Raw genomic sequence first — 23,301 nt, 5'->3', positions numbered from 1 at the left:
CTTACTGGTTCAATTGGAAGACCATGGTTCAGTTTAACAAACTAAGGTTTAAGTATTTTATATTAACAGTCGTCACGGCCAGGACTAGAACTTAGGTTTCCACCCTCTCAGAGAAGTGCCCTAGCAGCTGAAGCAGAATGCTCTGTTCCTTGTATCTCTTCATTAGTGAATAGCTACAACAAAAGAGAGTAAGACAGCTATACGCTGAATATCATGTGATCAGCTACATGCAGGTGGGAGGGGCAGGCTCAAATCCTGTTTCTGTAAAAGAAGGAAATGAAATTCCCACAGCCTTAACGATTCTGACATATGTGGCATGGGCAAACATGCCCATGTGATCTCATGGCATGAGATAGGCATGAAAAGGACAAGTAGGATTGTATCTAATGTATGGATCAGAGGGAGTTCTTCATGAGCCAGGCATTTTTAGACTGAGCATTGTCAAAATTGAGTCCGTTCTGGGCATGCCCTTCTCAGCTTTTAGTCACTTATGGAATTTTACTGGCAGAAGTTTAATCTAGAAATAAGGATACATGTAGGCAGCACAGGAAGTTTTGTGGGCCTAGGTTCTAAACTGAAAAAATTCTACCCTAATTTCCCTATGTCTTCGTTCTCAAGATGTACAATAACAGCATTTCCCTGGTTCCTAGGGATACTGAAAGGAGAAACAGCTAAATAATTGTGAGATGATCAAATACAGCATGGGGAGGGCAGACAAATAACTACTAAGATAGACAGAGGAAGTTTATTGCAATTAGGAGGTGAAAGACTCTGAAAATATGTTTAACACTATATTTGAGCAATTTTACTCAGTATGGAAACTATCTATCGCTATTTTCAATCAGAATTCTATTTCTGATGTTAGTACAATAATAGAGCATTGACGTTCAGTATAATCTCCAGACCATACCTGGCTTTTTCTCTACTGCCTCGTCTTAAAATAGAAGATGACAAGTTAGTGTGTTCGTAAAATGCATCTTGTGCCTTTTCCTCTACTACAGGCACACTGAAATGGAACAAGATATTTTTACATATTATTTGCAGAAATAAGTATTTGAATATTAAGCTAAGCAAATAGACTTCTAATTTTAAAGGACAGTAAATATATTTGTAAGAAAGCCAGGAGTGTAAGAAATAACATAGCAACTAGTAAACTTGAAATTCATTCAGGGGTCAAAAATGAAGTATGGGCTACCAATGATGGATACCTAAGTAACTGGGCAGTAAGACTGCTGACAAGGTACAAAGGCAAGAAGCTGTATCAAAGTCAAAGAAAGAAAACTTGATAGTAAAAGACAACTTTAGGAATCAACAAAGAGTGTGGATTGTTAATTTGTCATAGATGTTCTCAGACATCTTTACAGTGTCATGTACAATCTTAAAAGGGAAGCTAATGATATCGTAAACCAAATATGTGATGTGTTGACAGAGAAGAAGGTTTTGGACTTGCAAAATACTGGTAGAACATTCTTTGATCTGTAAGACTGTTTAGAGGAAATGACTTCTAGTTAAACAAGCCAAATACCAACTTCCTGCATTCAAATCTAAGATTTGTTAGGCTGGCTTCAACTTAAATAGAGAAGAAATGCACATAGGTTCTTTATATTACTGTACTACAAATACTGAAAGCAGCCTGAAAGCTTGATGCTTGGCTTTGTCCTGCTTCTTGGGATGATTTGCTTAAAATTCCATGTATTTGTCAGTACAAGAAGTTCATCAAATCAGAGTTTTCATTGACATTCATACTGACAGCCAGTTTAGATGAACCTTTCTTAACTTTTGTTATAACTAATAAAACACTGGATGTCCCACCATCCAGAATAAAGGTTGTTATATGAATGAGACTTAATGGCTAAGTTTTCCAAGAAAACCAACTCAGCCGAATAAATCTTTTCTATCTAGAGAAAAAGTAATTATCAAAATTCTTATTTCATAAAATACAAATCTCTTGTCTCCTGGGACATGAAGCACTGTGCTGGGATTAAAATATATCTCTCACAATACAAACGTCACAGTAATTTTGTATTATTTGAAAAGTGGGTAGAGTGGAAAAGGTGGAAAGATGAAAAAGGTGAGCTATTGCAATGAAAATTGCCAGATCAACTGTGACTCACATGCTCTGTGGTTTAGCATTAATGAAGATTATGGCCCGACGGTCAGTAAGTTCTTGTTTACTCAGTTCCTCCAAAGATAAAAATTTCACTCCAGGTTGTACCTACAAGAAAATCACAATAAAAGATCAGTTGTTCTGTTCTTCTAAAGTTGGACAGAAAATACATTCTTTAAAAGATATTTAAAGCGTTATTTAAAATTCCAAATCTTTAACAGAATAGTATATACAAGAACTTTTAAAAACATTCAAAATATATGAAATCAGTTACTTCTTCATTAATTTGCTTAAGGAAGATGGTTTATAAATAATTTATTTTTTAATTATTGTTAATATGTCATCTTAGATCTAGAATAAAGAAATGTTCCTGCCTCTGAAGACTTTACAATCTAGAATGGAATTTTCAAAAGCAACCAAATGCTTTAGTAGCACGTATTTTACTGATTTTCAATAAGACTGGTATTTCCCATTCATTTGGGCATTTTGAAAATGCCTTCTCCAATTTAAATCAAACACAGCACACAGTGGAGTCAGTCTTTATATAAATACTGCTTTGTGAGAGAAAGGGTTGTGACAAAGGTGAAAATATGAGCTCTTTACTTCTTTATGTAAAAAAAAAAAAACAAAAAAAAACACACAACAAAAAGCCCATGGGCCATTAAGTGTCAGGTTAGTATTAAGTGTACTACAGTGAAAGAGACCAGAAGAGGAAGGATCCAAAAATGGAAAGGAGAGTTGCAAAGCTTACATAGGTTGGGAAGAAGGTCCCGACTGTGGGATAGCATGAAGATGACGAGGTTTCACCCCCATGGGAAAAGATAATCAAAGGAAACTAGTAAGAAAATTTTATTCCTTCTAAGTAAAATAATTTATTGAAAGTAGCTTACCTGACCACAGTCATAGAATCCATCAGTAATAATATTACTTGATGATAAATAACCCATCTGGCTGTACTTTTGGGAGAGATTGTTATCAAGTAGCTTTTCCAGAGCTCCTTCACTAAAGTTATTTTTGTGCCCTGTTGACAGATTAATTTCTTCTAGGATCTCTAAAGCCCTATTCAACAAAACACAAAGGCTAAGTCATCATTAAGTACCAGCTAATTGTTATTACACAGTTCAGAGCTGGTTTTCAGCATTACTGAGCCCAAGACACAGATTCATTTCCAAGTCCTAGCCTCTTGCCCCCTGGGCCAGCAAGGAGCTGACTATGCTACCTACAATTCTTTCTCTAGAGGAGAAAAAATGCCTTGCAGTGCTCCAAAGCAAAAGCAATTCCTTTAGACAGTTAAACAGTTAGTTACATAAAGGATCTGACAGGTTGCCACAGCCAACCTTTTATCAGAAAGATGTTAGCTACTACAGAGAACTTGAGAATAAGGAGAATATAAAAGCAGAGTAAAGGAATAATGTCAGAGCTAACCGTATGGTACAATTCAGGGAATATCTCTCTCTCCAGCTTATAATGCAGTTTACCAGTTCCAGTTTTGTATTATGAAATGTGTGAATCTTCCTGTTTTATGACTGTTACTGGCCATGGGGGAGGGGCAGCTGGCAAAGATTTGCTAAACTTGGAATAGCACGGCCACCCCAACAGTTGTGTCAGCATGACCAGGACGGCAGCACTTTTGCAGCATGGAGGGCAAAGCAGATAATTATGTGGGGACACGGAATGACAGGAATTACTCAAGCTGTTCTTGGTGCTGAAACCCATGATAACTTCTGAGCTGAGAAACCTGGGAGAAGCTCACTAAGAAAATAACGGAAACTGAATCAGGAGGAAAGAATAATGAGGCACTGCATGCTGCTGCTTTGGAGCTGTTTAGTAATTGAAAGACAGAAAAAAGAGGGAGATTTTATATGTGTGTGCAGGTGCACGTGTGTATGTGTACATATGCAAGTGTGTGTGTGTGTGTGTGTGTGTGTGTATACACACATGCAAACACCCACCCCACCCATAAAAGGTCTATGTAGTTAGTAGTGGTTTAGTCATGGAATCTAAGGCACGATTCTTCACATTGTAAGCAACTGATTTTTATATATATACATATATATATATGCACACACACACACACACTTATCATATTTGTATAAATGTAGATATATAATGTAAACATAAAATTATATATAAAAATATGTATCTATATCTGGTTATAAAGTACATATGGTTATAAAATACACACACATATACATATATAGACATACATATATATACACACACACATATATGTATGTACGTGTGTGGGGGGGGTGAACTGTGCCTCTAGAGTGCCCATTTCCCTCTGTGAACTACACGGGGAAGCTCAGCTGTGGGCATTGACAATGCAGACCTCTGAAGGCAGGTCAAGGGAATTCCAGAGAACAAGCTTTTCAGATAGGCAAGTGACAGCCTTCTCTTTAAGAAGATAGCAATGGGAGAAAATAGTGGAACAGATTATTTCAGGTTCTATTCAGGTTTGCAGGTTATTTGTCAGAAAGCATACTTCAACAAGCTCAGGAAATTAGCAAGTAAGATGATAAGTGGAAGAATTTTAATGGGGAAAATGAGTGCAGGCAAGTCTAATGAGTACAGTAATAGAGATAACACTGGAGGCACAATGGCACGTTATCCTAATGTCAAGGAAAGACAGGCAGAAAAGGAAGGGACAAATATGGCTGCATCAAAAGTTCTCAAAGGACCGAAAACCAAAAAAAGAATCATACAGAAATGGGAACGTGGACGTGCTTTTGTCAGTGAAGACCCAAAAGACCCACAAACGAAGCAAGATACAACTATTCAGGGGCTGAAAAGAAAGAAATGTTTCCTATGCTACAAGTAGGAGAGGAAATACAGGCCTATAAGTCAATGTGTGAAGAAAAGTCGTAAAAGATGGCACGGAAAAGACTTAAATGTTTGGTGCCTTTTTTTGCTTTAGTTTTCATAAAAAGGTTGAAAGTAGATGCCTAACTAATATTAACAAGGAAGTAGAAACAGTAGGCTTAATAAATCTAGAATAAGTCTGAGGAGACAAAGTTGGCAGTGTTTGAGGAAACTTACCCCAGAAGACTCTATGAATGGGCAAAAGCAACCTCTGAACTACTTATAATTATCTTTGAAATTTCAGGGAGGACAGACTGGGTCCCAGAAGAGTGGAGAAGGGCAAACATATTATCTACATTTAAAAAGGAAAAACCAGGAAATAACAGAGATCATTCAGCCAAATTTCAGTGTCCAAAGGACGTTAGATCAAATTATGAAACAATCAGTTTGTAAGCATGCAAGAGATAAGATGGTAAGAAATAGCCATTATGTATTTGTCAAGAATAAATCATGTAAAGCCAATCTAATTCTTTCTGTGATAGAGTAACTGATGTAATGTATAGGCAGAAGCAGTAGATGTGAGATATGTCTTGACTTTGAGATATGTTTTGACTTTAATATGTCTTTTCACATATTCCTACTTGAATACTCATGAGCAAGTCAGGGAAATATGATCTACATGAAAATAACATGAAGTAGTGCCTGACTGGTTGAAAAACTATGCTTAATGCATTATTATCAATAATATGCTGTCAAACTGGAAGGATACATAAATTAGAGTCCTACTTTGATATTGTCACAAAGAAGGGATTAAATATGAACAGTGCTATATACAAGATATGGAAAATAATTCCTGAGCTGTGTTTGATGGTGGTATGACCTCAACTGAAGTATCTCATCCAGGTTGGGAGATTGCACTTAAAAATGCAATAAATAAATGAAAGAAATTCAGACACTGTGACAAAACTATACAAGAGTTCAAAACAATGAAAAGTTTAACAATGCTTTTACTTTGTCGTAAAAGGGAAAATGAGAAAGGAACGTGGACCATGAGAAAATTCAATAGCTTAAAAAACCTAAACTGTTATAAAAAAGGTGGTTATTCAATCCCACTGAAAGTAGGACAATATGTAATTGGATTGATTTATTGTAAGGGACATCTAGAACCTGAAAACCCTTCTAATTTCTACTTAAGCACTCAAATAGGTTACCTCAGAAAGTTGTGAAATCTGCTCAGAACTGGTATTTACAAACACACTCAACAAATATAAATACATCAGCATAGCTGATTCAGTCTTACAGCATCACCTTTAAGGTCCCGTCCAGACCTACATTTCTAAGATTCTGACCCTGCAGAACCTGCCGCAGATAGTTTAAATGTATGTATGCAGTAACCTGAGAAGCGTCCAGCAGAGGGAGCAGGGCAATTACACATATTTAACAATAACTAAAAGAGTCACCCCGTACAAGAGCCCTGTGACATAATTCTTACAATCTAAGATAGCTTTTCTAATTCAGATATTAATATATGAAGCTTAGAGTTTCTAAGAAAGAATAAAATAGTCTCCTCTATGTGACACTTCAACAATTAACTCACAGTTAACTAGAGCTTGTAAACCAAATTCAGCCCCTGTATAAAAAGTGCAATTCACTGTATGTTGAACTTATACTGAAACTTTAATTTCAATTTCATTTGTCTGTGGCATTGTAGTCCCTAATTTTGACTGACATATGCATATCTTCAATGTAAAACCTAGTTCAGTCACAGAAACGATATATTTTTATAATTCCAGACAGACAGCTCTCTCTTCAGGCTAGCAATTTTTCTTCATACTTCTGTTACTTAAAACCAATACCATTTCATCTGTAACATCTGTGGTGCAAAAGTAATTCCTGCTTACAAAAAAAAGCATATCTTAACTTTGTTATTCTGCTATAAATATGTAAAGATCAACTTTGAAAGAGTTCTTTCATCAAAATCTTCCCTCTGCCCCTTGATACTGTATCTACTCACCCTAGCCTACACAGCTCAACAGCTGTTAGTTCATCACTTGCACAAACCATAACAGCCCAACAGGCATTTCTTCTGACTTCTTCATTCTTAGAATGCAGCAATTCAACAAGTGGTCCCAGTCCACTTGCATTTCTTAACTATTAAAAAAAATAAAGAAGAAGAAAAAAGACAACATTGCTGCTGACAGATTTCCTTTATCCCAACAAGAACAGTCTATGAAATTCTTCTTCTGAAACATTTAAGCCCTGTAGACAAGCTATGCTGGGCTGGTAGAATGGCCATTTATGGGGATTTTCTCCTTCTGTGAACTCTAAGGAGGCTGGAGCCAAAGAGAGCTTCAGACTGGTCCAATGCACACCTGTCTTCTGAACAGACCATCCATCCCGCAGCTGCCGTGCAGAGGTATGCAGCTTGCTCTGTGTTCTGTTGCCTCCTAGCAACTAATTTACATCACAATATATTTGAATTTGTACTGTACTGTATGTATGACAATCTTATTAACATCCTTTCTCTTCTATGCTACAACATCTTTCCTAAATGCTGGAGGAAATATTGGTCATCTGGATTTTTGCAGAGCAATACTTTTCAAGGACACTGAAAAAGGTAGACTATTTATGCCCCTTATTCATGTCCTAATTAACAGCCTTGATGCTTGAGAAATCTGCAGTTTATGGTCTGTGAATGTAGATGGCATCATCCTTCGTTATGAAGAGAAAATACCATGACCATTGATAAACAGGTCTAAATTCAACTTGCTAGATGCTACTGACCAAGGGATTAATTATATATTTTTATTTACTCCAGTCACATCCAGTATCTGATAAATCAGTCAGACATTGCCACTCAGGCATTGAAAATGGACAGTAAAACAACACTGAGGGAAGGTGAACAGGATAGAACATCTTCAAAATACAATTGATGGTCCCAGTTGAAGGAAATCTTAATGCTTAATATCCATAAACATGGGGATTCAGATATAGCCCCGGTTAAAGCTCATTGAAGCCACTGGAAAGCCATAAAAGATGAACGGAGTGAAAGCAAATACAGCAGCAAAAATAAAAATTAAAGAAAACCCTTTCCACATCTCATGACAAACTGAGCTAAGTTCAGCTGAACAAGCCTATGATGAAAGCACAAAATTAATTACTATCTAAAAACAAACGGAATTTAAGACAGACGTACAAAATACAAATAACCTAGGTAAGTATAATGCAAACCTCAGGATTTAGAAATGCTATAAATAACCACAACCTTATAGAGTAGTTTTACCTCAGTTCTTGCATCAGCATCACAACCAAACGCAGCCACAGTGAATGCTGCTTTGCTCTGCACTTGGCTGTTGGTAGAGCGCAGTGGTCCTACAAGCGCACTCATAATTCTGTGACTAAGAATATTTAGACGGAATGGCTCTTGCATGGCCATGTTTGTTAGTACTGTAGCAGCATTAGCAATGGCTCCATCTCTCTCAGCACTCAAAGTATTTATTAATGGCTCAATTCCTTCAGCCTCAGCAATGGCACTAGTAAAAGGAAGGAGAGGGAAAAAAATCTCAGTTATTTTCGAACCATTTTTTTTCTTGATGTGTTATATTTACCAACTAAATCAGTATTATACTTCAAGAAGAACATTCATAAAATATAGCTTATCTGAAGTAAGTTGGAAGGCTGATGTATATACTCTGTAGTATGAAATTGAAACTAAAAGTTGAAATGTGAAAACCCTTCTTTCTGATGCCATAAATGGGTTGGTTTGACTCACACTGTGAAGCTCAAGAGACACAACCTAAGCAAATGAAACAAGTCACGGACTTCTGGATTCTTTAACTTGTTAGGACATCAATTCTTTCTTTCTTTTAAACAAGTGAATTAAATCTTGCATCTTTTCAAAGAAGCAGAATTTCTGCATCTTTACTTCCAGTCAAATGCCTCTGCAGAAGCTTATTACCTCTCCCCAAAATCATTCTAACATTTTTTAGATGAGGATTATAGTGCAGAGAGCATCACACTTCTGCTCTTTGTGCTGTTTCCTTAAATTTCTGTGTTAGGATACCTGGGTGGCACAAACCTCATGTAGCAACTTCTGCCATTCTTACTGAGCAAGTCTGCGTGGTGCAGTTCAGTGCAGTGCAGCTCCACATGAACTGATGTAGATAGCATGAGTACAGCAGACACATCAGCACACAGCTCTGGGCTGGCTATGGCCATGGTTCCACATTACTAGGCTATCAGCAGCAGATCCACTTTAAATATTCCCTCTGCTCCCAGATGGTCATTGCAGCATGCTGCTGAGGGCTGCTGCCCCTCAGCAGGGCCAAGCCAACTCTTAGGGTGGCCATGGTCTAAGTCCGACTTGCAAACCACCTGTTTACAAACAAAACTGAGGGAAGATCATTGAAGGGGGGCTCAAGGATCACTTCATAGATCGAGGTTAGAGAACAGACAAACAAAACAGCTGAAGCAGCAGTGCTGAGGAAACAGTAACTTCAGGCAGGAGACAGCTGGAGGTACCGGCTGCTGTACTACTGGGGACATTTGGAAATGACTTGAATCAGATGTGCTGCCAAACTAACAGTAACGTGGGACTTCATCTCAGTCACAGCAGAAGAAACCAGCCTATGAGAGCTCCATCCTAACACTGCTATTCTGCTTCCAGTACTCAACTGGACAGTGCCTTAAAAAGAAAAAAATCAATTTCCTATTTAATGTCTGGAATAAAGTATATATTTGAAAGCAGCTGGTGACATTGCTTATAATGATAGTAAACTCTCAGCTACAGCTGATGCAGACCCTGAAGAGAGAACTTGGATTGGCTGAGGGGACTCTACAATGCTCTAACAAACCAGAATCTCACATATTGGAAAGGCATACAGTTCTGGGTTACCAGCTCCTCAGGTATTCTTTGCCCTAGGCAAAAAAAACAGCTAACACAAATGTAGTTTACATTCTTCAGATACCATAAGGTATTCCATAACTTAAGATGTTTGTTTGCCTTCTTGCCAAGACTTTGCTTTCTACTAAACAATGGGCACTAATTTCTGCGTCTAATATATATTTGCCATTGTCTTATCATTCATTTCAGTGTTACTTTTTCCAACATTGTTACACACCACCACATATAAAAATTGAATTTTCTTCCTTATGAGTCTGCGTATAATATTTGATCAAATGATTTGAGGCATATGTCCAACTTACTATCTGTTCTTAGTAATTTTATTTTGGGCTCATCTGTTTGTTAAACAAAAGTTGGCAATATTGTTAGCAGAGGAAAAGCGCAGATGGCAATGTAAATTTTCCTTGCAACCACTTTTTTATATCTTCACTTTAAAACATTTTCTATATCAAAAGCATAACAAACTCTCCCACTTCTATACAAGCATAACTAAGCACTTCAGCAATAGAAGAGCATATTGTTTTTATAAGTTTTGATAACTTTCTGTCAACACATTAATAACAGAAATCTGGATTTGCAAATCTTACTTTTATAGCTTCTTACCAAAAATCTAACCAATCTTTTGGTAACTTTTACAATTACAAAACAGCCACAAGCTTACAAGTATTACATAAGCAGGAAACAGTTATGCTATGAAAGACTGCCAAGGCATCCATAAAAGCATGAAACCTCAGGAATGCTTATGATCGCTCTCTGGTGCAAATAGGATACAAAGCAGCAGGATACATGCCAGCCTGTAGCACATAATCACAACGTGTGGGCAATATGGTGCAGAGCTTACTGCAAAGTTAGTGTAAGCATTTCTGAACCACTTTTTTTTTTTTTTTGGGGGGGGGGGGAATGCAGATATACCTGAGTAGACCTGGAATGAATCAGCAGAGATTGACTGGGTTTGTAGCCTGATCTCTACGCCTCAACTATAAGGTGATGGCAGCTCACAGGTAGTGCTAGGGCATGGGTGTAATGAAGGCTGTTGGGCAGGCCATAGTCCTCAGTTTGGAAAACTGGGGAAAAGGCAACAATCTACACACCGAAAGTGATTCAGTTTATTAGCTTGGGTGTGGCATAAAGGTATAGGGGCTCATTTAGTGTTGTTCTGCACCTAAAATAATTAATCCTCCTGAAACACTAGTAACTTTAATGCAAGCACTTCAGTATCTGCACAGAAGTGAATTCCATGCTTTCAGTTGTCCCTCTGCAATGCACTCCTCAGAGCGCCAGTGATTTGCTGGATTACCCCTTACCTGAATGTCCTCCCTGCCCTGCCCTCCTTGACCAGATAAAGGAGAACAGCTGAAAATGTAACTTTTGTGTGTAAGGCCACTGTATTTCTGAGTTCTCTGGCTCATTGTCCCCCCCTCCTGCCCCATGAGAATTTAAACCAGATTTACAGCTCCAGGAAGGCTGTCCAGGCTGCTGGGTATGAAGAGATCCTGGACACATTGATTGCACATGTAAGGATCAGTTGTACAGCATCTGTACCACAGGTTTTCAGGAAAATATCAGATTCACAGCACATATGTAACAATGATATGATATACCTCCTGGCAAAGTATGAGAGAGACTCACCATACATGCACACAGCCACGTACAGTAAGCCATGTCCATAAGGCATCAGATTTACAGCATTACACAGTATATAGACGCATAGCTTAACTGAGGGAAAAAAAAACACAATAGTTTTTCCTGTACAGTGGATATATGGGAATGAATTCCAGTTCCTCCAGGATTTATGGGACAGACCCGCAAACATGAATTGCATCACTGCACCTCACAGGTGTAGCATATCCAACACTTCCGCAAAAGTTGGACTTACTACTCCTATGCTACCCCTGATAACACATGTATGCCTCCTTAGGCTATCCTTATAAATACATAGCTCTTAACAGACTGATTCCGGGATGATACACAGAATTGAAAGATGTAGCCAATTACATTATAAGCAGATTTACTATAATCTGCATCAAACCCAGCAAGTATACAAATACGTAACAAAAGAACAAGGTTCCAGCTCCTTGTGTTCAGAGCTGACCTCAGCAAGGAACAGAGCACAGCCAATTTTCTCAAGTGCCACTCAGCTTCAAAAAGGTTGAGAACCACTGATTTAGAAGATCATACATATTTATTTTAATCCTGTATTCTACTTTAGTGCAGATTCATATTGAATCATGGTTTCATTACTATAGCTTCATCAAGTAACACAACGGATCTCAAGCCTAAAAGAATTCATGTTAAAAATCACAAAAGCAGGTAATGACAGTTGAAGGTAATCAATATATTGGAGGATCAGATTTTAAGAGGGGCTAGAACACCTAAGGGCAAGACTGCATCCTGCTAACAGAAATAAGTACAGAAGAGGTTATGAGAGAAAAAGGAAGAATGGACAATCCATAGTTCCGTTCATTCCTATCTCATAGCCTGCCTGGGCCACAGAGCTCCAGCTGCTACAAAGACACAGTAGTGCCCAACCACAAAAGAGAGTTAAAAGAAGGAATATACTTAACATATTAAGGATATTAGATATTAGGATATTAGAATATACAGTATTAAGACCTAAGTATGGAGGTCTTGTCCCCTTCAATCTTATACAGAGATATGCAACTATATAGTCACTGTGTATTTTTTTGTTACAAGGAAACAGAAGTCCAAGGAAGAGGCTTTTACCAGCACTGACTTTGCCTAATGTAGATCAGTGCTAGCTCTCTCCAACCTCCAGGACACACCCTTTCCACTTCAGACACCACCTACAGGGACGATGTATTTCATTAGTGCTCCCAGTCAGGGCTACATCCTCAAGGAACAAGGAAGCCTTGGTTTGGCTGGAAAAGGTATACTCTTCTTCATGTGGAAAAGGAGTAAATTATATAAATCCATAGCTTTTTTCCTTCATGTTGTGTACAGCTCCAAAACACATCAAGTTCCCTAATCATGGAGGGAAAAGATTAGGCAAAAAGAAAAAAAGACAAAGAATAAAAAGGATGTTACATTTGCAAAACATCACTACGTTCCTTTGAAAAATGGAGGCTGAAACAAACAAACAAGAAACCCCAAACAACATAGGTCTAGAAAATAAAGAGCTCAAAATAAAGTTAAAATAATTCAAATACGTAATGATACAGATGTACATGGTTAAGGCAGCCTCATGACCTAAACCATTCCTCATAGTGAAACAGTACAATTCTGATTATATTTGAATTGCTTAAACTGTCTATAATTCAAGAATATCTAAAATATTTTTATCACGTGTCACTGGAAAGGCAAGCATTAAATGGCCTGATATTAAATATTTAATTTTAAAGGTTTAATTTTAAACATACATTTTAACTTAGAAGTTATTAAGATATTTACCTGAAAATTCTCTAAAAGATTGCTCAGGACTCAAAGAATACACACTGAAGTTTGGGGAAAACAAATGTTTTCTTCATCCATAGCAAAGAACCACTGTCTTTACTGCAAAATTATATTCAAAGCTGACAATAAAACTGTTACCAAAAGTTTCATAGAAGAACATTTTTTAAGTGGTTAAGGTGGAGGTGCATATGCATTTCATCTAACTGAATATTTGATTACTTTAATTGTCTAGGGTGCAACAGGGAAGCTCAAACATAGGTTGAGAGTGTTGTGAAAACAATCAATCATCAGTAGAAGTCAGATAAAAACTCCTTTTATTAGGACTGTAAGCTTTCTGGGGCAAGAACCACATCTCTGTTGGCATCACATCAAGCTTAATAGCTCTGGTCCTTAACAAAGCCTCCTAGCCTTGGCAAGATAGATAATGAATTATTTACTTTCTTAAATAGTGCATAGGGAATGGTCCAGCTAGCTTTTTTTCCTGAAAGGAAGGTTCAGCATAGTGGAGGAAACAAGCGTCACTGTTCGAAGATCTGATAGAAACCATTGAGATTGCTCCTCAAAATCCTTTTTAACCTGCTCAAGTTAAGCCTAAGCAACCTCACATGGAGGGGAGGTCAGAGGGGAAGAGGAGTGGTGCAGCTTCACACCACTGTTTACGCTGATTTGTGCTTAATTAACACTTGCAAGATTGACACTTTATACAAATGATAAAGTATGTTCTTTTGTGCTCCCTCCAAAACTACTGAACGAAAATTGATTTATATTAAATTCTATTTTTGAGCCTATTCTATGCTGTTTATTTCCCCTTTCTCATTGAGAAGAATTTAACATAATTTCTTCCCCCCCCCGCGCAAAAAATCAAATTCTACCTCCTCACAAAGGCCACTGGACTCCTTATGGACTTCATTTTCCAAATGTATTTGCAACTGCATGTTTAATTTGTGTGAAAATTACTGTGATTGTGTGTGAGGTGCTTAGCTAGCCATTTATGCATGTGCATATCTCATTTTCATACATAATTGCATGTAAATTATGCATAAGAATTATGCATCTAATTACACACACTTTTTTTAAATCAAGCTTTATCTGTGTTAAATTGTATGACTTCATTTTCACACAAGGCACTTTTGATCCTGCTCAATTACATAATTTCTGACTGTAAAGCAACTTCAAAGACCAAAACTAGAACATCATAACCAGAAGTTTGAAAACCTCATGAAGTATATTCCTTTTTATCCCTTAAATATATTAGTTTGTTAATTTTTCATTTACCTTGTTATACCATCAGAATAATCACATCCAATAAATGTCTTCTGCATTTACCAAAAATTTCACTTTGGGATTTAATTACTTTCAAAGGCAACTGACTATTGTATATAGCCACTTGTATTTTAGTTAATGACTCGCATCATTTCCGTTTTTTCACTATGCAATGGAAATTAATGTTAATTTGATTATTTTGAGTAACAGAATCTAGCACAAGGGACTCTGATCTACAATTTGGGGCTCCTTTGTGCTACAGTAAAAATATTGATTATATCAACAAACCATTTCATTCTTCATTTCAAGAACAGAACCCTCTACTCCTATTTTCTAATGACAAGTACCCTCTTAAAACATCAGCAAACCCAAAACTCAATAAATCTCATGGTCTGAAAGCAATCAAATGTTAAACTGTCTGGATTGGCAGAGACTGTAATAGCTGACTCTTGTTTAGAGATATGCTGACATTTCTGATTGTCTGTCATTGAATTTATCTGACAGAGTTACAAAGATCTCAATTATAAAACTGTAGTTTACCTAATTTAAAATATTACAGGGGCGTTGGTAATGAACTATCTATTCATGAAATCTAAGTCTATTTGCAACCTTTATGAAGAAGTTCTGACACTTTCACTGTCAGCAGAAAAGCTTGAAATTCACCAAGAAGAAAGCCTTTTTGTCCCTTAAAATTCCATTTAGTTTCACCTAAGATAAGCTCATGAAAAAAACCACTATGCCCTTTTCTCTTTTCTGCTGATCCAAAAAATAATGCATGCAAAAAATCAATAATCCAGCACAAATGTTGAGAGTCTGGAATCCACATTGTTATGAAAGCAAAATAACAGAGAACATTCGGGAGCTGCCGGAGCAGCTTTTGTGGAGGTGTAATGAAAGAAAGGAAAGAGCCAACGTGAGGTCCCTGCAACAGCTCCGCTGAACACAGGGATTTCTCCAGCGGCTCCGCTTCTGCTTTGGAAGTACCAGATGAGGAAGGACAACTAAATTGTCCTGAGCCAGTCACTCTGCAAATACTACTCACACCGTGAAGTTGGATCCCATCTTTCACTTTTGAATGAGTCTTTTCCTGACAACTGTTAACTTATCTCAAATGACAGCAATCCCGTTTGCCCTGCTAAAGATTCAGGCTCTTACAATGATTCAGAGTGGTGAAACTGCTGCATAATTTTATCCCTTAAAAATTAAATCTCTAAGGAAGTTCACACACAGTACTACATTAAGATAACATTACTGAGGTTGCAACTCTTAAGGTTTAAAGTTACTTAAAGCCTAATTTTATCCCCTTGTGCATATGACAGCCTCTAATTAGGTAACGTGCAGATCAGTGTGTCTAACCTGTCAGTGCACAGATTAGATTCACAGCAGCACAGAACTGAGCTTGTATGAACAACCATAAATCTGCCATTTCCTTATATATACTCAGAATACATAACTTACACTATACTAAATTAAGTTAAAATGTATCCTTAAATAACATGTATTTAATTATATTCATAATGGAAATGTGCTACAAATGAAACATACATGTAAAAGCAGCAATAATTTTTTTCTGAATTCTCCTAAAATGTAAAATAAACTTTGCCACCTTTAATTCATGAAAACATATAATTCGCCTCAGTGCATACCACTGAATGTCATTCTAGGGGGCACAGTCAAGAGAAATCAGGGTACTTGCACCTCTATGTAAAATACAGCTTTCTTTCCCAGGCTTACCAGTTGCCATCCAAGAGAGGAAACGTCTCATCTGATCCCACAGAAATCCACCCTGGGAAGTTACAGGTGACAACACACGTGCTCTGAATGAAATTCCAGACTTCCACAACTAAGAAAAATAGTGATCATACTGCAAGAGTTTGAGGGTGCAACAGCTCAAAAGATTTTACTATATTCCACTGAGTAGGACTTCCATACAATTAACATTGTCACAATTTAGAAGTATTCTATTTTCTGTCTAAAACTATTTTGGATACATTTAAGTCCTCATGCACCTTAGGATACTGTGACATGAAATTTGTGTTAAACAGATAGGGATGAATACATTATATTGGTCTCTGTCTTCAATATACCTCTTGATAGGCATCACAGTTAAAAAAAAAAACACAGGAAAATTGAATAAAGAATTTTTTTTGTAAAAGAAAAGCTGCACTGGCAACAAAATGCAGTTACAGTGACTGAGTCTAAAGAAGTACTCTTCCATATAGCCACACCTTCACAAATCAAGGACAGAAGAACAGCAACTGGTTGAGTGAAATATTTTGTACCTGCCAGCAGGGGATGATTTAGGATACTGTCCATAAGTTGTGTGTCAGTCATTTGAGGTGATGTTAAAGTCATAGTGCTGACACATTTCTGAACAACATTACAACATTAGACTTTGATCCAGCTTTTCTGCCATTTTTCAAGGGAGAAATTTATTGTAACACATTTTGCAGTTTTTAATGGAAGTCATTATGTAACTTACAGTTTACTGTGACTGTTTTTATAATTTTCTTGTTCAAAAATAAATAAAATGTAAACTATAAACTACTAGCATGGTGTTAAGATAAGCTTGCGGCTCTTGGGTAATGACCATGTTGTCTTTTCTCTTTGGAAAGCATCTGTCACATTACAGATACATAGTAAGTGAAAGTCAAAACAGGAATCTACTCATAGCAGGAATTAACTGTTTGTATATGTACAGGGCTTTGCAGAATGGGTGGTGATGTAAAAAATAACAATACAAACCACAAAAACCAACCAAATCCCTTTACCTTGCAGAATAGTAGCTCAAAAATATAATTAATTCTGTCACTAGGGGTCAGTATTAAGACACATTACCTTTGTACAATATTGCTAGTGGAATTCTATTCTTAATTCCCTGCTTCAGGGACAGAAACTTCTGTTAAAAAGAAGAACTATTAAATCAGAAAAAAGATAAAACCTATATTACAAATTATTACTATTTCTGTTTTTAAATTTAGCACTCACATACTAGACATTTTTGTATCTATTCTCACATACATATATGTTCATGCAAATATCTTACATAGTACTGACTCTTCAGTGTTGATACATTCGTATGAATTAGATTCCACCTAAGTCTTGAAAGGGAAGAGCTACGTTTAAGTTTTCCTGTTTCTGACAGATACTGTCACTTTAACAAAACACTGAAGTAAAACTGACCTAGTTTTATCTGTTACTAAATGTAGGGACAGGCCACTACTGCCTAGTGATAATAACAAAATCCAAAATGTAAGAAAACAGGATGTTCTTTAAAATTTATTCCTTGACAGCAGAACCCTCCTTAAAAATAATAAAAATCACTGCTGGGTGGTGAAAATCTCCCTTTAAGAAGGAGAGTTAGACTCTCATTAAAGGTGAGCGTTATTCACACAGAATAGACTGAGGATGTATTTTGGGTCATTAGATCAGTATATGAATTTCAGTTTGAAACAGATGCAACACTCACTGAAGTCAATGGAACAACTTGCTTTCTCCTCACTGGGCACTGCCCATAAGCAATGAGTCCCAAGCCCCAAAAGTCCAAATCTTGCAAATCTTTATACACATGAGCAGACGCAAACACACATTCAGGTGTTGTCATGATGCCTAGGACTACCTACATGGACATAATTTTGCTGATGTGCCTAGGTACACTGAGTCCTGTGAAGAATTCAAGAATCAGAAAATTATATACCATCAAGCTTGCTAACTTCATACTTTTGGGAATGATATTTTAATATCTTGAATCCTGATATGTTACTTAGAAATAAGTAACATGACACTATCATATCAATCCCAGGAGAAAAATTCTGCCCAGATCATCAGTTCATCAGGTACCACAATTTCCTGCAGTCCTTGGTACAGCTGAACAAAACCATCCCTTTCTGTCTTCCCCCAAACCAAACTCTATCTGCACGCTACAAATTTTGTATTTAAAACAAACAATTCATGACAAGTATTATAGAGACTGTTAAATGGTTTTCATGTCCAGTACAAAGCTCTAAATTACAGAGTACATGTTTTTCTTTATTGGTAACTCTCACAGATGCCCAGAATTCATACTTTTCCAGATTTATGAAGACAGTTATTAGAAACAGCATTTGTGCTAATACAACACTGAAGAAAAGAACTGGTCAAATCAGCTAATGCCTGACTAACTTTTACATTTGAGCTCTTATTTCTATATGTTACTTCTAATTAATATCATTTTATAAATATATTTAACATGATTAAGTTATCCTAAATACATGAAAGGCAAAAATAATTGCTTATACTTTAAAAAGGAAAACATAAACAAAGGCCAAAGTAGATTGTTCTGTAGCTAGTTGTAAAGCATAGAATAATTTCTTTTTCTGTCCAATAGATGGCACTGCTGTTTCTTTATTTGTGTGTAATTTTTCAATTTCTGCATAATATACATTACTGAAGTGATTGTGCCTACATTTCCTGACACTTGGACACATCAAAAGAAGACAGATTTCACACACGCTTTAAAATGGCATTCTGCTGTCCAAATAACTATATACAGTTTTCAATAAGAAATTAGTCTTGTGGATTAAAAAAATGCTGTGTGGACACAAATTCCCAGTTGAACATAATTCCCTTTTTCCCAGAAGCAGACACATGGAAACAAATTCTGACACATAAATCAAGAATGTCTTAGGAGCTATAGATACTCATAGTAACATCACAAAATCATTTCCTTATAATCAAAATGTGTTAGAATAAGTACATGGGATTCTAAACAGCAGTATAATTTGCAATTTTATTTTTATTTAGCCCAATTATTTCCAAGTTTACACTGACTTTGTCATCAGTATAGAGTACCACTAAAATATTAGCATTACTTTATGATAAAATTCTGATAAAAGCACCACTTGAGAGTGTGAATCTTTAAATTAATGAGGCATTTGACCGCTATATTCTTCCTACACTACTCCATTTCTGTGAATGGAGAGCATTGTGTTATTGAAGCATCACACAACTTCAGATATGCAGCACATGCTTAAAAGCTAGAATTTCTTTAAAGTTATTTACAATAATTTTTATGTATTCTGGTTGAGATCAGATTGCAAATCTGTGTTTCACAGTAAATCACAAAACTCAGAGCACTAGAATCATGAGCTCTTACACTCAAGATTTTTGGTCAAAATCCTACAGAAGCCAAAGTGTTTGATTTATTTCTTTATTTTTGCCAAATAACAGTTGTTTGGGGACCTGTGTGAAATGACAAGCTGGTCTCTGTCCAGTTCATCGTGAACAGGTGCTCTAATTACAAAGCCTCCACTGTATCTGACACCTTTATTAGCTGGCTCAGTTGGGAAACAAAGGACTGCTGGGGTAGGGGCAGGGGAGCGGCCTGTCCTTGTTGTGGGAGGTCCCCAAAGGTCAAGGTTAATATACATTAGTGGGGGGCAGTATTGCCCATTGCCTGGGCTGTTCTTGTGTTATAAATCAATGGGACACTTTATCCTTCTGAGCAAGCTACCAAGGGAGCCTTAATCACACAGTATGTTTTAATTTCTATGTTTTTTAATGTCAAGCAATACTGCTTGATCAAATATCCCTAATAAGAACAATGACCTCCAGCAAAAGTGCAATGTCTTGCCCTCTGTTTACATTCTGTAATATATACTGTACACACTGAAAGGACAAGTTACACATCCTTCAATCAGTATAATACATGCAAAAATACTCAATATGAATATGGCAGAATGCAGGTATATGAGTCCAACAAGATCTAGTTTTGTGATCTGGCTGGCCAGTAAATAGTGAAAAAATATATTTGTAGTAACTCTAGTCTTTCGCCTTTAATGTAGCCATTTTGCCGTTCTTGTCACATAAGGTTTATATGCTACTACTAGCTTTATGATTTAATATTCTTGGACAGCTTATAACAAGAATCTAATACATAACCAATAAAATGGTTCTAGTCTCACTAGTCCCATTTGGGATTAGAATATTGTCAACATAATTACACAGAGAAGTCATATCATTATGAAAGTATATCAGCATCTTCATTATATACACACTTGTTTTCAGTGGTTTACAAGACACACAGAGAAAAATTTCCAAAATTAAATATGATTATGGTAACTCAATCTGGAACGCATTTTCTCCAAACTATTTTTTTTCTCAATTATGTGAATGTAAAATAAATAAGTGCCAGATACTCAGCCAGTGAGCTGGAACTACACCAATTTGTATCAGCTGAGGGTTCAACTCTATATATTAATTTATAGGTCCAAGTCACACTTGGACTCATCTATTACTTAGTAATGGTTTTGATTTAGAAATGAAGCTTTGAAGTAATTACATAGTCACATGGCATTCATCCAATATACATATTTAATGTAAATTACTGCTTCCTGATCTTCACAGAAGACCTGTGATTAGATTATCTGGTACATCCATATTGTACTTCAAGCAGGGCTGCGAAGAGGGAAAAGTATATGTAAGCTACCCTTACAATTTCCTGACTCCTTGCCTAGCAAGAAACAACTGCAGCATCCATTATAATCCAGAGGGACGGAGACAGCTATTTCCCTGCCTGAGGTCTCAGAGAATTGTTCTAGCAGTTGAGCTAAACAACATTCTGACTATCTCCTTGGCAAAAGAAACTGAATGAGTTGGCATAAGCTGCTATACCAGCTCAAAACTCTCCAGAGATTCCCTTTTCACAATGTGAAACCTCAAAGGGCTGCACTAAGAAAACCAGCTGTAGCAGAGCTGAAAGTTTGACCCCTGGACTCCAGGACTGTTCTCTTTTTATGTGTGTATAACTCCCACTGACACCAACTGGAGAGTCATGCGCATGAGGAGAGCAGAATATCAGACAAAAAATCTACTATGTGAATCTGAGAACAGAATATTATTCTCTTGTGACAAATTATGGCTCCATCTGGTAACATTAAGTGAATACTAGTGACTATTAGAGCTGAATCAATACTTTGAAACAAATAATTTATTTGGTGAGTTATTTTACTTTTTCACTTCAAAGAATGCCTACGAATGGATTACAACTTCCTTGAGAATATGCCAGGAAACTTTTAAGGAATTTTATTTTATGGTTTGTTAGTTACATGTGATTGCTCATATATGTCAGACTGCTCTGTTTCTTTTCCCTGAACAGAACTTTTAATAGAGTTGAGATAACAGAACTCTGCAACTGACAGCAGAATTTAGTTGATACAGTTATGGTCAAATAACTTTCCTTTGTTAATTATTTTGGAAACTGAAGTTACACATTTTTTATTTTTAGGGAATGTACTATTAGCATTCTCTATTACCTGGAAAATTATAAAAAAGAAAAAGAGAAGGACAGTGCTGATATTCAGAATATTTGAGAGTTATCACAATCAAAGAATGGGTGTAAATCATTCAAAAATTTGTATGAAACATCAAATTTTAAAGAACATCTTACTGATTTTGGATTTTCAAAAAATATCCAACATCAAGTGACTTAGATTATGAAACATATTTTCCTCACGTGTTCTCTTCAAATCATGATTTATATCTCTGCTTCCATTACATCTGCTTCATACCTTTCCCTGATAAAGCAAGCGTTAGCAGAGAAAGCGTAACTGTTGTAACACTGATGAGAAGCAACCTATTCCAGATGACTCATAAGCACCAAAACGGCCCTTACAGACAAATTCAAATAGACCTGACTGTAGGATGAAGACAACATGGGGTTTCTTTTAAAAATCAAGATATTATCATTTGTGTTCAGATTAGTGTTTGAAATAATCATTTAATTATTACAGACTCACCTGGCATTACTAGGACTGGCTGCTGTCAAATTAGCTAAAGCTATGACTGCAGCTTCTTTTACTTCTTCATTGTCACTGCTTAGCAACTGTACTAGCTGGGGAATCCCTTTGGAAAAAAAAATAGTCGTATACATGAAGCTTTAAATAAACCAAGACAATCTGCAAAATTATAATATACTTCCTTACAAAAGGAAAAGCACAGATTCTCAGTTCATCTCTTCCCACCTTACTTACCCTGGGGTCCAAATGCTCGTTTGCTAGCTAAATTCTCACACATGGCAGAAATTGCTTGGGAAGCAGCAGCTTTAACTCCATCGTTATCATTTCCCAAAAGGTTTATGAGACACTTCTCAACCTCATGCTCATTTAAGATTTTTCTATTTTCAGCTTTAAACAAAAAAGAACAATAGCGTTAATCTTCACTCATTTTCCAAATCAGTCAGTAGAGATAACGCAACTGTTGTAACACTGATGAGAAGCAACCTATTCCAGACGACTCATAAGCACCAAATGGGCCTTAAAGACAACTGGACAAAAGGACATGAATTTGATATCATATTTGTTTCTATCATAACACTTGCTTTTGATACCATGTAAATGAAAATATTTTGGTAACAGAGGCACCAGTAATTAAGAAACATGCACAAAGGACCTGATCCAAAACCCATTAGACTTCACTGAGCTCTGAATCAAGCCCAAAAGATGCCTATTAAATACACATGCCTATTAAATATACATGGCCCAGTAAAATGCAAAGTTTGTTCTCCATGAGACTTAAAACCACATAATGTATACAGGCTTGATGAAAACAGTTTTTTCCATTCAGAATCATATTTACTCAGGAATGTATCCTTCCTTCAGTCTACCCTAACAAAAAATCAAGCATATAACATGTAAAACCAAACTTAGTGAAGCACCAGTTAAAATACAAGAATCAAAAAGGCAAGGTGAATTAAAAATTGCATTTTAAGTCCTGTACCACTTGCACTTCTTCATTAGTGCATAGTTTGCAGAGGATTTCAATTTCGTATTTTAGCCTG

At 36.5% G+C, this 23,301-nt stretch overlaps 1 protein-coding gene across 1 annotated transcript in view; it reads right to left on the bottom strand.

Annotated features, from left to right (window-relative positions):
• The window catches only part of ARMC3 (armadillo repeat containing 3), a 64,933-nt gene that overhangs the window by 10,110 nt on the left and 31,522 nt on the right, over positions 1–23,301 (bottom strand). The window contains exons 9-15 of the mRNA XM_067292514.1: positions 22,496–22,648; positions 22,262–22,367; positions 8,193–8,442; positions 6,924–7,060; positions 2,998–3,166; positions 2,115–2,215; positions 911–1,006 (exon numbers count right to left, since the gene is read on the bottom strand). Coding sequence (XP_067148615.1) covers positions 911–1,006; positions 2,115–2,215; positions 2,998–3,166; positions 6,924–7,060; positions 8,193–8,442; positions 22,262–22,367; positions 22,496–22,648 — 1,012 coding nt within the window. The remainder of the gene's footprint in view (positions 1–910; positions 1,007–2,114; positions 2,216–2,997; positions 3,167–6,923; positions 7,061–8,192; positions 8,443–22,261; positions 22,368–22,495; positions 22,649–23,301) is intronic.

Source organism: Apteryx mantelli, chromosome 2 (genome assembly GCF_036417845.1).
Source record: "Apteryx mantelli isolate bAptMan1 chromosome 2, bAptMan1.hap1, whole genome shotgun sequence".
NCBI classification, from domain to species: Eukaryota; Metazoa; Chordata; class Aves; order Apterygiformes; family Apterygidae; genus Apteryx; species Apteryx mantelli.
This window is presented reverse-complemented; position numbering and strand designations above follow the sequence as displayed.